A 15,166-nucleotide genomic window follows, 5' to 3' on the forward strand; every position below is an offset into this window, starting at 1 on the left:
CACTAATCTTTTACTCTTCTGAGCACTTAAAAATTTCTCAGCTTAATAACAGAATATTGCTCCAAGGTATTCTAAAATATTTGACTGAAAGGTCAAAGCAACACAGTCGTCTTTTAAAGGGAAAAATATACTTGACATAAGATCACTAGGAGACAAGATCAACCCAAAATCTTAACTACAGTATAATTAAAGATAAATCACAATAACTATACACACACAAAGAAAATACTCTGTACAGTCTCAAAAGCTTTTTGCCAGATAATCAAGTTTTTTACAATGAACCTGTCATTCGAAAGCAAATTAAGCGGAATCCACTAATACAGAACCAAATGAAACCGACAGCAAGTCATCTGCTTTGTAAATGGAACCTTTAAATGCACCAACGCCCAGCACAAGCCTCACACAGCAATAAAAAATCAACCACCGATAATTTTTATCTTTTAAGGAAAAGAGTCTGGTGCTGTTTGAACTGCTTCAGTTAAAGAAATGAGCTTAGACAATAGTGAAGGCTCGTACAGTGAGGGCAACCATATGTCTACAAGGGAATTTCTCATCCTTATAAAAAACATTCCAAAGGTTGGTAATCAAGATAAAATGTTGTATTCTAATAAAAAAAAGCCCTTTGGAAAGAAAAGGAGTAAAATGTTGGAAGCTGCGAACAGTAACAATATTTAATACTCATCAAATCCATATTCCTAAATATGACAGGGGGAGAATTTCTAATTTAGGAAACTTAAATCCATTCAGTTTCCTTGCCCCTTCTCATTGTTGGTCACTAATTCATAGACAAGAATAAATAAATAAATCTATGTGAAGAAGTAGCATCACATTCTACGAAGCATTTTATTCCAGCAGACTTTTAGAGACAATATTTGCTATGCTCTAGTAAACTACCACAATTTATTAACATACATACAGATTTTCCTTGAGGCTGATTAAGCAGTACTTTTAATTAAGTTGAATAAAAAAAGATGACAAACAGCCTTGTATTTGTAATCACCCAAGGAGAAACAATTATTTTTTAATACTGTGTATGAAAGTATGAATAGCTAGTATACTCAATGAGATCATTAATTAGCAAAAATGAGGTGTCTTGCAATTCCTGACTTACCACCATTAACTTCTGCCCTTTCTTCTCTAACACATTAATACTACTCCTAGGAAGGCGAATTATAAATATATAATTTCCTTCCTACCTCCCCTGCCACCTGTGACTGATACCTGTTTTTCATGCTAGTCATTGAGGTCACCTGAGAGAAAAACAAACAAACAAAAACCCAAAACTTCAAAGGCTTGCACAGATTCCAGAATACCTTTTTGAACAAAAGAAACAAACAAACAAAAACCACCCAAACAACTGCAAAGGCTCACACAGATTCCAGAATGCCCTCAACTAGGAAAGGCAGGCAGAAGACAGGTTACCCTGACCTTAACTCTATCACAAAGGGTTGCTTACTGGGTCTTTTTATTTTGAAACATTTAACCTATTTATTTTAATTTGCTTTAAAATAAGTGAAGTTGTAACAGGTTTCAGTGAATTAATAATATTATCTCTTCCTCCCTTCAAAAGACAAAAACAATTGTTCACTACTTCAAAATCATGAAAGATGCACAAAACTTTTGGCTCCAAGTAGTAAGCAAAAGACCTTCATCATCCTCTTCCCCTCTGCCCCAGTGGAAATTTTAGCCTGTAATCTCCTTGAATGCTCATTTCTCAGATGTAAGCTAAGGATATGTAAGAGACACAATCATTTCACTGAATGCATTTATATTTGTTGCACACAACCGTAACTATGAGTAAGCTCAATGGGAGTTGTGCCTTCCCTCTTCCATATTTATAGGGGTAATTTAATCTCATAATCGCTGTGAGTAGTCGCCAGTGTGGCCTATACCTTTATAATACTGAAAGGATAGTGAAGATCCTTTAGTCTGAAAGTCTTAGCTCAGTAGAATTTGAGCAAACAATTAAAGAAAGCGCTTGATCACCGAGTTTCGCGCATTGTTTGAGCTAAGCTGCTTTAGCTTATTAATTACAAACTCACAGAGCCTTCCAAGGGAGCAGCTTAACAAGACAACATTCCCTGGCTTTTGCAAATCTATTGTGTTCTATTTTTCCCTTCCCTTTCCCTAGACTAGCTAGGCCTAAACACAAGTATAAGACAATATAAAACTGTGAGCAAAAAATACTTACAATCAACCAGAATAATTTTTTTTAAAACAAATACCTGCCTGCTTTTATTTTCCTGATTGAAATTGTACACATATTGATGAAATACCAATGTTCAATGTTACAGATTGAAAGCATTCATGATTTTCTACATTTTCGCTGTATAGTTGGTTTATTTGGAAGCAAGAGCTGCTGCTGATAATGCTCAGAGACACTGGTTTCAAGAAGCTTTTCTACTACTGCTTTCTTTCTCAAAAGTCAATTCTTCCATTCTAGGCCAAAAATTGTGCAGCTGATGCACAGTAAAGTATTTCCCAAAATTCTGTTTACGCAAGCAGACACAAAAACAAGCAAATGAGACTCCTTAGGCCCTAAAGCAGTAACTTTCATTTTATTTATCTTTACTGAATAAAGACCATAAATTTTAAACTTCATGTGATATTCAACTCACTTAAAAAGTTTATTAAAAACAGCCAAGATTAAATTAACTCTTCTTGGTAAAATGACTGTAAATTTTGCATTTATCTTATTTTACTATAGCATGGCTATATGCCAAAGCTAATACACCACATATCAGTACAGACTGATTTCTGAAGGTTATGCAAAGGACTAAGAAGCTCTTGGCGGACAAGAGGAATGCTTCTTACTCTCTACTCTTTCTCGCCTCAATTTTGGCAGGTGCACTTTTCAGTTTAAAAAATTACTGAATTTCTTATCTTCAACAGTATTCCACCAATGCCACCACTAAATACTTCATGTTGTTATTAACTACAAATAATTTCATTGGCTTTATATCCCGGAACTGGTTATATAGTTACCAAAACTGCTCATTTTCTTTTGATTTTTAAATGTTTTATTTGAAGCAATACATATAGCAGCTCATACTGTGATCTTTAAGAGTACAGAATACATGTGCAGCACCACTGGAGTTCCAATTGACTTGGGTTTTTTGGAACATACATTAAAAATAGTTTAAAGCTTTTTCCCATCTTTTAAATAAATTACTGCCAAATTATTAAATAAAAATGCTGCCATTATTGAACAAAGACTAAGCAACAAGTAATTGTTCCGAGAACAGCTGGAAACACACAACTCCCACTAACATGAGAAGTGCAGGTAAAGAATAGAACCAAGAAATATAACTAAAAGTATATGCATTTTTTCTCGAGACTTCAGTGGCTTGTAAACATTTCCCCCATGCCCTACCCTACTGGCTGAAAATATTGGTGAGAATCTCATGGGAATCTTTCACATTGCTACTGGCTTGCATTTTGTGATAAAAGTTGCTTGTGATCTCAAACTGTAACATGAATTCTGCATTGTCATCTCGCACAATTATTTTATTAAATGGCTGTTTAGACACACATTTTGAAAAAATTTCTATTGGTGGAACAAGAATTTTCAAGTCACACTTTATTTTGATGTGTGCGTGTAATTTGATGGTGGCCCACCACCAGCAGTTCTCCAAGCGATAACACAGAAGCACGGTGAAAACTAACATCCTACACTCTACTAAATTTTTTGTGTCATTACTTTCATGAGCTCTGTAGTCAGTCAGATTTAAATACATACATGTACAAATCTCATGTGCCTAACTTTAGAAAATAAATGAGAAGTTATTTTGGTGATCAAATGCACACCGAAAACTGCTCCCATAAATGACTTTTAACAGTTTTCGTAAATACGTCCAATCATAATTCAGGGTTTGTAATAACCCGGTATTAAAACTGAAAGGAGGTGAAAGGTAAAGTATATTAATTAAAATGTCAGTATTATAGGTAGAGCCAATCTTTCAAGTTTATGATGGAAAAAGTTGATATCTGCAGGTTGAGGGAAAGTTAACACTTCATACAGCAATTAAAGACTTTCTGTACATTTCAACTGAGCTTCGTTGCCTTTATTTTTCACCTGCTCTTCTATTCATAATGCAAGTTTTGTGTTTCCAGCTGTTCTGAGAACAACTGTTTATTGTTTATGATTTCTTTAGCGTTTTTCAGATTACTGAAGATGCTATATCAAATCTTCTAAAGCAAATCCATTCTATTCACTTGTTCTATACTACTTACACCTTTTCAGAATATTTCTGTGTGTTTTTTCCAGGAGAAAGTTGCACGAGCTTGGGCTTTTTCTGGGAAAAGTCTTGAAAAGAAACACTTTTCATTCAAGGCTTGTTTGGGGGTTTGTTGACTTTTTTAAGAAAAAATATGATTTGCTTAAAGTCATGCAAAACAGGTTTAAAAGAGTTCAGCAGTGACAAATTAGCAACAACACTGCAGTCAGAAAACAAAACACACCATTTCATTAGCACTGGCTTCTATCATTGTAGGAAAAAAAATTGTTACAAAAAACTACCATTAAAGACTGTCCACACAGAAAAAACCCACAATAAGTTTAATGATACTCATAAAGGTTCAAAGTCACAAGTTTCACAAGCTACTATGCATCCACTGAACTGCAGTAACTATTCATGTTGATGCTCAGAGCCATTGGCAAGAAGAGGTGATCTATTACAGTTCCAAAACTTCCCTAGCAGGCTGACTTAGAACAGGCTGATCAGATAACCCTAGTAACTTAATCAGAGACATTTCAGTGGATCTTTAAAAATAAAATGTAATTAAGAGAGGGTATCATACATTGTTGCATAAAATTACATCTGTTTAAGAAGTAACTAAACTTACTTAATGAATCAATCTATCATTTTTATCAATAATATGAATAATAATGGCAGTCCAGTGATAGACTATCAGAATAGTCAGAGACTGCTATGAGTTGCACAAACATTTCAGTTAAACAATGGCTATTTAAAAACACTGTACTTAACCAGAAAAAGGACATCTTATTGTGTCAGGACACTTTGCAGACCAGAAGTTAGCACTAATTATAATAAATTAAATGATCCTGAACCAAAAAGCCATTTAAATTATATAAAACTTTCCTTTGTTAAACTTTTTTCCCTTGCTGAAGATATGTTAATTAATAGAAGAATCCAGAGCCTTGAAATCTTGCTCACTTGGGGGATATGTCTACTATGGAGAAACTTACTAATTTTACAATTCATTTACTCAACTTTCATTTATACTTCCTGTTTACAACTCCTTTTCCAATTTACTAAACCACATTACTAAATCAGTAGTTTACTAAACACAGGAAAAGTAATTAGAGCATTATACAATTAGCAACATAGAGGAAAAAACTCTACAAATGCCCTTCAGTCTCTCATCAAAAGACAACAGAACACTGTGCAAGAAAACAGAAAGTGTCATCTTACAGCTGGTATTCCTAAAATGAAAGCAATTACAACATTAGACTTGCATGGCTGTCATTTCAGGAAGTGAGTACTACCCTCCACACATATCTTACTTTTAGGCAACATTTGTCATTCATGTATCCTAAGCAACCCCATGTAATCTGTAACCGTTTTTTCCCCTTTACAGAGAGAGCAACAGGAATTAGGGTGAGGCAAGCTGTAGAAGGTCATTTACTAGGCCAGAGACAGCAACACAGCACAGGTTTGCACAGTTCCACAAAGTGCCTCCTTCACAGTTCAGCGCTATCATTTCCCCAATTTTAACACAGTTTTATTAAAGATACTACTTAATAAATTATAGCCTCTGTTTTGCATTTGTGCTTGTGGAAGTTTGAACGTTAGAAGAAGAGCATTGCAAAAACGCATTTGCCAGCTAGAGCTAATAAAACCAAGGCAGATCAGACTACCTGCCTAAGCAACTGCTAAAAGAAGAACATTCTGTACAGTATGTTCAAGTTCTTGATCTCAATTAATTTCAATAACTCTGAAAGACACACCACGGACAATTTTTACACCTCTAAACTTCATGAGCAGAATTTTTACCCCATAAAGTTCAATGCTTGGACATTTTAACTCTTTTTAGCTATCCTAAATCCAGGTTATTAGGACAGTTAAATGAATTTCTTCCATTTTGTACATTCTTTCAGGGCTGTTCCACTACTAGTGACAAAAAAATATAAGTTATACTGGACCAAAACAAGTAAAGAGCTAGCATCCGGATCTAAAACCAAAACGGAAAACTGTAAATATTCAAGAAAAAGCACAGCAGTTGCTGATGAAATAAGACAGGGGCCACTGCCACAAAACCTGGCGATCTTTCCTCCTGCCCCAGTCATAATAAATCACCACCCACTCAGAGCGGCACGCAGTGAAAGTGATCCATTCTCCCAGAGCAACTGCTGCAGCCCCTATTTAAGAACCCCTTCGGAGCAGGTTTGAATGAATAATTCAGCTGGAAATACCTGTCAAGCAGCAGGATGGTTCATGCTATTGCACCTACAGCAACCCCAGCCGACCGAGCAATGCCAGACGCTCCCCGTCCACCGGGCTGGCACCACACCGCAACCTCATTTTACGGAAGGAAAGAGAACCCCACGGGCAACACGCGGCTTGGAGCAGGATCTGTCTGTCCTAGGCCCCCGTACCCGGGAATTACAGCGCCGGAACCCCGGGAACCCCGGGAACGCGGAGCTGTCGCTCACGGTCTTCCCGGTGCCGCCGTGACCCGCCAGCCTGGCCGCCCGCCCCGCACGGGGTGGCATACAGAGCCACGGCACCCGGCGGAGCCCGGCCCCCTCGCACCCGGCCGGAGGGGAGCAGCGCCCCTTCGCGCTCCCCTCTCCTCCCCGGGGAGCGCCGGCACCGCCAGACCCCCCGAGGCTCCGCTCCACCCGCAGCCGCCCCGCCCGCCGCCGCCGGGGCCCGGCCTCGCCTCTCGCAGCCCCGCGGGTCTCACCTCCATCGCGGCGCCAGGCCGGCCCTTCCCCGCCCGCACCCGCCCCCCCGGTCCCGCTCCCCTGAGCTCGCCCCCCTCAACCTCTGCCCCGGCGGTTGCTCCGCCCGCATCGCGCCCTGCAGCGCACCGCGCGCGCACGCACACGCCGGGCGGAACGGCTCCTCCCGGCCGCCAGCGCACCCCAGCCTACCCCCACCGCCGCCCGGCCCCCGCCCGGCCCCCATCCGGCCTCGGTGCTGCCCCGGGGGCTCCGCCGCAGCCGCCTCACCTGCATCGACGCCATGATGGATCCTCCTCCCCCTCCTCCCCCCCTCCCTCTGCGCCGCCGCCGACCCGGCCCCGCCCCGCGCGCTCGCGGTCACGTGCCCGCGCCCACCCGTCCGGCAGCCGCGCGTGCGCGCGGCGAGGGCGGTGCGGGCGGGCCCGAGCAGGGAGGGCGGTGCGGGCGGGCCCGAGCAGGGAGGGCGGTGCGGGCGGGCCCGAGCAGGGAGGGCGGTGCGGGCGGGCCCGAGCAGGGAGGGCGGTGCGGGCGGGCCCGAGCAGGGAGGGCGGTGCGGGCGGGCCCGAGCAGGGAGGGCGGTGCGGGCGGGCGGTGTCCCGGAGATCCCGGTCCCGATTTCGGTCTTGCTCCCGCCACCGCCCTTGCCGGCCGCGGTGGAGGCGCCTCGCCGTCCCATTGCGCACGCCAGGAGGCTCCCCCCGTGCTGCCCATCTCCTGGCTCGCTCTGCGGCCGGGGCGGGAGCTGCGCCCAGGGCTGTCTATCATCGTCACCCGGGGGGCGGGACGGAGCTGACCCCCCGCCCGGCCTCTGTTCGTGGAGGTATTGAGAGCTGAGCCCGCAGGTTGTAAGGGGTTTGGTTACTGCGGGCTGTGCCCCTTCTGCGGGTTCTTCTGGGCTCCCCTGGCGCCTGGTGTGCCCCGGTTGGACATCACAGAATCATGGAATGGTTTGTGTTGGAAGGGACCCTAAAGACAACCCAGTTCCTGCCACCGACAGGAACAGCTTCCACTGGATCACGTCGCTCAAAGCCCCATCCAGCCTGGCTTTGAACACTGCCAGGGCTGGGGCATCCACGACCTCCCTGCACAACCTGTTCCAGAGTCTCACCAACCTCATGGTTTTTCTATATAGCATTTCTTCCTAATATCGAGCCTAAATTTCTCCTCTTTCAGTTTGTACCCATTACTCCATGTCCTATCCCTACAGATCCTACTACAAGTCGGATCGGAGACCCGCAGCAGTCGCTGCTGCCCGGGCTCAGGGCATTGGCAGCGGGAGAAGGGCTGGACGGCGGTGCTGGAGGGCTCTCCTTGGGGGGGTGGGGGGGGGTGTCACTCCTGTGGGCTCCCGTCTGTGCTGCTCTGCCACAGCTCTTTGCATAATCTGATTTTCCTGCACTGGCAGTGTACGTGCTGGGGTATATTTTAAGTGAGAGCACTTTTGTATTCTACGTTTTCCTCTCCTGACCTGGAATAACCTCTGTCCTCTGCACCAGGTGATTTGCGGTGTCTGTGTAAGTGAAAATAAACAAGTAGCACTCACTAGAATGATTGTGTGCAATCAAATTACACAACTTGCGGAAACACACTTCATAAAGCTGTTATTCCTGCTCTAGTATTTCAGACTTAATAGATCCTCAAGATAAACCTACAAACTGTTTATCCAAAGACAAACCTATAAAATCCATAATCCCAGTGGTTATGTAAAACCAAGGATTTAACAGAGAAACTGATTTTATAGGTCATTATAATCTCCATCTCTTGCTGCACATTCCAAAAACATGGGAGTCCCTTTCTCTGTCCCTTTACACCCCTCCTTTCTGATGATGCTAAAGAATACTTATGTCACCTCTGCTCCATTGGTAGAACCTGATTTTTCCTTCAGAGATAACCTGATATGCAAACAATTAAATTACTGAACAATTGTTTACAGTTTGTATTTACCTTTGAAATCTGCTGCTTTACTTTTAGACCTTGAGAATGGTTCTGCATCTAAAAGCCTGCCTATCTTCTTTTACTAAAATATACAGTGTCATGCATGTACTACCTCTGTGTATAACCTTTACCTTCTGGTATGTTTTCATGCATCCTCAACTTGGAAAACAGCTAACTGGAGGAAAACAAATCAAAAAACCCCAGGACAACATGATATCAGCTTCCAACTTTATCCAGCATCAAGAATGTTGTTAAAGCAAGCAAACAAACTTTGGGGGTTTGCTTAAAGGGAAGAACAGAAGGCAGCAGGAGTGTCCTTACACTGTGAGGCAAGTGCAGAAGGCAACAAACCTCTTGGCTTTGTAGGAATTTGCTGATAACAGAACCATGTGTTGATTTTTGAGTAGGAAAGATTAGCCTACCAAAAGTAAGGATGGGAAAAGCTGCAGCCTATACTTTTTGCCCTCTAAATTCAATTTTCATTCACAAACTGTGGGCTCCTAATGTCATGCAACCTCACCTTGCTTTACTGTGTTTTCCCTGGAAGTCAGTATTTTTTACTGTATGATTTTGCAAGACCATTTGTGTTCCAGAGGGTTTATTGTATGAAGTAGACACATGCACCTGGTAAAGGTTTCTTTTTCCTGCAGTTCTTCAGAACTAACTTAGGACGTCACAGCATGAAGTGGAACATTGCTGTTTCTGTTTTACTAGTTGTTGTTTTGCATGATCTAAGCATATGTTTATCCTAAAATACATGTCTTAATGCCATATGCCACAAAGATTGCAAGAACATCAAGTTTAAGCAACGGACATGTGTTCAGCTGTAAACATGGACATATTGACTATCTGTGTTGATGTCAGCACAGCAAGATAAAACTGATTTCAAACCATTATATTCCATTTCTTAAGGCTGTTCTAGAAAATCGAGTTGAAGGTCAGAAGATAGAAAGAAGCATAAGCTTATGAATGCCAACACACTTCATAGAGTGCAAGCTTGCTTTTGCATGGAAAGATCAGTGAACTGTATTCAGTACAAATATGACTTCTACTCTGTAATAAAGAAAAATTATCTCTGGATGAAAAGCTACCTTCACAAAAAAATAAATCATAGCTTTTAACTGCCCTTATGTCCAAGAAGTCTTTTTTACCTATCACACAGAGATTTTCAATGTTAAAAACAAAGCACCTACCGCATTTTGGACTAAAGTATTGTTTACTGGCATAATTTCATCTATGGTGTAAATCCCATTCCTGAGGATAGCAGGCATGAAAAGCAAGTTTGCCCTTCATATAAATGGAGCATGAAGTCATTAATACCTACTCAATCTTAACTGGGTATGTAAGAAACTAAAACATTCTTCTGCAGATGAAACTTGTGACCAGAACCCCCCATCCCTGAATTCACTTTGAATAGAGTTTATTCTTACAGGACTACCAAAAGTGTTTTTTATCACTGTTGTCACATCTTTGTTTTTTTAAGTGTCATGCAGTGCCTCGTATATGTGTACAACATTTTTAGCTCCTTGTCATCATAGGAATAGGGGCACCTGGAGAATGATCCCTGTGTTTTATTGGTTTTTCTCCCTTTCCCCGCATCTTGGTAACCTGCCTTGCTGAGAGTTGTTTTAGTAAGTGTTTTTGTACAGTACATAATGCTATAGGGAGTAGAGAGTCAGTCCCATAAGCACAGTAAGAAAACAAACACTATTACCAGACTCACAGAAAAAAAAATTATGTGAACATCAGTATTTTCTTCCTTAAGTTATCCGGTAATCCCACTAAGGAAAGGCCCGAAATCCTGAAGAGTGTAAATTTCACAAGGAGTTGATTATATTGTAATTTGGTGTTCATTTCAGTGTTGACCTCTATTTATGCACAATGTAGATGAAAACACTTTTGCAGTTAACCCTTCCAAATCTGTTGCAGGTACAGAGATGGGCAACACAAGTAATTTGGTGTTTAAAAAACAAAGCTTTGGTATTTAGATAATGCAGTCTGATCCTGCGCCCGTCAACCTAGTTTTGAGAGACTTCAAGAACTGGAGTCCTGGGTGGAGTCCCAAATATTCAAACCTTCAGGGATAAGAGGAATTCAGTCTGCTATCTTCATTATTTCAGAGGCTATCTTGCACTGATCTGATCAAATACGTGATTATGACTCATTTATTGAAAACATGGAGCAAATAATGAAAATTGTACCTCCTACTAAAATTGTTTCTGTAAATATTCTTGATCTTGATCTAATAATCCACTTTTCTTCAGAATTTGAATAACCTTAGGCTTACAGGAAAGATGCAGCTAATGTTCAAACTGTATTTGTTAGATAATTTTCTGATATATCAAGCCAGTTTCATAAAGGTCAAATATGTTTCTTGATTAGGGTCCCTATAATTTTATATTTTATTCCCTATGTTATCCGTAATGTTTTCAAACAGTTCAAAACCTTTTTTCCCTTTGCTCTCCCTTTTTTTTTGTATATTATTCTTCTGCACACTGAAGTGTCACTGCCTGCTTCTTTATAATTTCTGCCTCTATAATGACATTGGAGCTTGACGTCTTTTGTGTGCATCCACTGTGCTTCTTTAGCTTTCCATCTTGTCTCCTTTTTACACAGAAGTCAACTGTACATTCTCGTTAACCTCCCCTTATTACTCAAGTGCGTAGCAAACATAATCTGCAGAGCCAGGAGACCGCAGCTCATGAGCATGGAGGACTCCCTGCCCCTCAGAGGAATTGCACCAACTGCTTCTTCCACTCCTGCCTGCCAGTTAAGGAAGGTACTGAGTTTAAAAGTCTGTGGAAATAAGATCTGATAAACAAGCCTGGTGCACCAGCAGAAACCATCAACTAAAGACGCAGAATCACACCAAGACAAAAATTATATCAAGAATGTAAAAGAAATACATTGCAAACATAGCTAAAATTGAAAATACCCTAAATTTGCAAGATGTCTTTGAGATGTTGAGATTTTATTTTGTTTTATTCCTTAGTGATAATACGGGTTTTTCAATCAATGGCTTATCCCATTTTCATCCTAGTTCTTAATAGTAACAGGCACATTATCATTTCAGTCCCAGGACTTTTAAGTGGATGAAAAGTGTCTAAGAAAAGTTCCACCTTCTTTCTGATCTGCTACAAGTAGAGTGCCTGCAGAAGATTGTTCTTAGATGTCAGATGCTTCCATTTCTTCTCTTGTGTAGCATTTACAATTTTGCAGCCACTGGGTAATCTGTGGCTTTCAATTTATCCACGGGGAGACTAAACTAGCAAAATAATTTTCCATCAGATCAGAAAAAGAATTTGTCGTATTATGTGGACACACTGTTGTAATTACTGCAGGGGAAGGAGGAGGACCTGGGGATAGGGAAAGGAGCGGAATTGTGTGTTTCAGTAATATGCAGAGTCACAAGATGGGTCAGGTTGGAAGGGACCACAGTGGGTCATCTGGCCCAACATCTCTGCTCAAGCAGGGTCACAGAATCACAGAATGTGCTGAGTTGGAAGGGACCCACAGATATCATCAAGTCCAACTGTCAGTTCTGCACAGGACCATCCCCAAGAGTCCCACCATGTGCCCGAGAGTATCATCCAAATGCTTCTTGAACTCTGTCAGACCTGGTGCTATGACCACTTCCGTGGGGAGCCTGTTCCAGTGCCCAACCACACTCTGGGTGAAGAACGTTTTTCTAATATCTGACCTAAACCTCCCCTGACACAGGGGACTTCAGGCCATTCCCTTCGGTCCTGTCACTGGTCACCACAGAGAAGAGATCAGTGCCTGCCGCTCCTCTTCCCCTCACAAGGAAGCTGTAGACTGCAATGAGATCTCCCCTCAGTCTCCTCCAGGCTGAAGAGACCAAGTGACCTCAGCTGCTCCTCATACAGCTTCTCCTCAAGGCCCTTCACCATCTCCGTTGCCCTCCTTTGGACACTCTCCAATAGCTTAATATCTTTCTTATACTGCAGTGCCCAAAACTGCACAAAATATTCCAGGGGGTCCACCCAGTGCAGAGCAGAGTGGGACAATCCCCTCCCTTGACCGGCTGGTGATGCTTTGTCTGGTGCACCCCAGAACATGGTTGGCCCTTCTGGCTGCCAGGGCACTGCTGACTCATCCCAGAGCGTATTGCACATGATGGCATCCAGACAGTTCTTGAATATCTCCACTGAGGGAGACTCCACCACCTCTCTGGGCAATCTGCTCCAGTGCACAGTCACTCACACAGTAAAGAAGTTCTTCCTCATGCTCAGGTGGAACTTCCTGTGCATCAGTTTCTGCCTGTTGCCTCTGGTCCTATTACTTGGCACTGTATGCCATAATTAACAATTGTCAAGCCATGTATTTTGGCATCAGTAATCCTCTAACTCTTTTAAATGCTGTCAAGATAAATACATATAAAGACAAAAGCTATAAAAAATGAGGATTGTATAGGATCTACACTCAATTAAGTAGATGAATGCATTAAAAAGTGCAAGGTTATGTAATTATTAAAAGTTCTTCCACATCAAAAGCATCCACAGCCCATGTGAGCAGGCAGATTACTGTGTCTGTCAAATAAGTGTTAAGAAGCTGCTTGGTAATAATACCTGTGAGAATCAAATATAATTATCATTTAGTAATTTTATTTTACCTTTAAAGACTGCGAACTGGAGGCTTCTCAGGTGACCCCAAGAGTTACACAAATACATAGCTCATGTTATTAGGAATGCAAACAAGTGACTCTGAACTCATAAGCAGTGAAGATACTGATAGAGAATTTTCGAAATTAAGTAGCTGTTTGGTCTTGCTTGTCTAGAAGCAAAACTGCAGGAGAAGAGGCATCTCTGGTAACGTGTACAGATGTGTGATAAACTATCAGTTTCCAAGGGCTGAATTTCTCTAGCTGTGCATATCAGGCTGCACATTGCCCTCACTGGACCCTGCACTACTTACTGAGCTTGCAGAATTTCATTTTGCAAGCCTGTACACCAGGATGACAGTGGTCCAGCCTGTTGGTTTGTGTTTGTTTATTTAATGTCCCTCGGGAAAGACAAGACTTCATATGGGATTTGATTATGATGAAACAGAGCTATGATATGAAAACAGAATGGATGAGCAGTTACTTGACTATTTCAACTACGTATTTTCAGACGGTTCTCTTCTTAAGTCATAGTTGTTTACTACAAGTCAAATATTTTTCATTAAGTACTCTATGACAACTGTGAAAGCAGTTCAAATGTTAAATATTGATATATCACTTTCATATTTCATTTGTAGCAAACTACTAATAATTCTGATTCAAATGGAGCATCACTTCTGGAAAAGATTATATGTCAACTTAGTACGGTAATGCAGGAAGTTTTTCTATCTATAAAAAAAAGAAATAAATCCTTTGTGCCAAATGCATTTAAATTCTAGATATTTTTCAGGCTTGGTGATACCAGCCAAAGCTGAGAACTTTTTACATAAGAGTGAATTAATTTGCACAGCAGGAATCTCATGCTTTTACTAGACAGAGAAACAAGAATGTACAGCAACACAAGACATGAATTACATATTACTTACAGTTTTGTTTAGTGGTGATTTTGGAGATAAAGGTTTTCTATTAGTGTAAATAGGATACCAGTAGTATTTTTTTTTAATGGGAACAAAAACCCTAGTTATTAATTCTCACCTGGAAAGTTTAAAAATTGAATTAGCATTAACGGAATTAACAGTATTTAACTTCAACGTAACTTCTGTTTGAACAAAAAAATTAAAAACAAATAAATAAGGAGTAGCATTAACCCATATCTGTATTCCAAAAAAACCCACGATCTCACACCACTATCCTGGAAACTAGTAATTTGTAGATTTTAATTTATCTCAAAGCCCTCAAGTTGTTCTTTTCACTGAACTAAAAGGCAATATATATTTCAGGGGTAATTTTAACTCAGTTTTCCAATTCTCTTTTCAATAAGTGAAGCTATAAAACATTACATGATGAACATCTTGAAAACTGTCCAAGTACATAAGTTCAATAGGATGAGATGTTGAAGTACTCCATCTATCAAAGAAAAATCATGACCTTGTATCTGTGATCTCCTCCCATGTACTGTGGGAGAAAAATCCTGTGTTCTGTAAACACAAAACAGTAACATGGCAATGACGGGAAAATATATCTTTTTTTTTTTTCTTTTCCTTTTTTTTTTTTTTTTTAAATCTCAGTGACCTTTATCCCATAGAAGATTGCACAAGCTGCATTTTGGATGTAACATACACAAAGATTGATTTCTTGACACTTTTTAAAGTTTCAAACGGATAAACTCACCCTTCCTT

The 15,166-nt window shown here is 41.0% G+C and overlaps 1 protein-coding gene and 1 long non-coding RNA gene across 6 annotated transcripts in view; one reads left to right on the forward strand and one right to left on the reverse strand.

The window, feature by feature from the left end:
* The window catches only part of UBE2W (ubiquitin conjugating enzyme E2 W), a 43,338-nt gene extending 36,028 nt beyond the window's left edge, over positions 1-7,310 (reverse strand). For 3 of the 5 annotated variants that reach the window (XM_027892291.1, XM_027892290.1, XM_027892292.1), the window contains exon 1: positions 6,907-7,000. In XM_027892291.1, coding sequence (XP_027748092.1) covers positions 6,907-6,936 — 30 coding nt within the window. In that variant the 5' untranslated portion in view covers positions 6,937-7,000. Of the gene's footprint in view, positions 1-6,906; positions 7,013-7,198 lie in introns of those variants that run through there. The other 2 variants (XM_027892293.1, XM_027892294.1) reach the window with 2 other exon arrangements.
* A 187-nt stretch (positions 7,311-7,497) lies between these two features.
* LOC114061630 lies at positions 7,498-9,727 on the forward strand. The gene is made up of 2 exons (XR_003572164.1): positions 7,498-7,751; positions 8,139-9,727. It is a non-coding gene; the product is annotated as an uncharacterized LOC114061630 (long non-coding RNA).
* The last annotated feature ends 5,439 nt before the right edge of the window (positions 9,728-15,166 follow it).

Source organism: Empidonax traillii, unplaced genomic scaffold (assembly GCF_003031625.1).
Source record: "Empidonax traillii isolate 1590-97213 ecotype Southwest subspecies unplaced genomic scaffold, ASM303162v1 scaffold344:size748272, whole genome shotgun sequence".
NCBI lineage: Eukaryota > Metazoa > Chordata > Aves > Passeriformes > Tyrannidae > Empidonax > Empidonax traillii.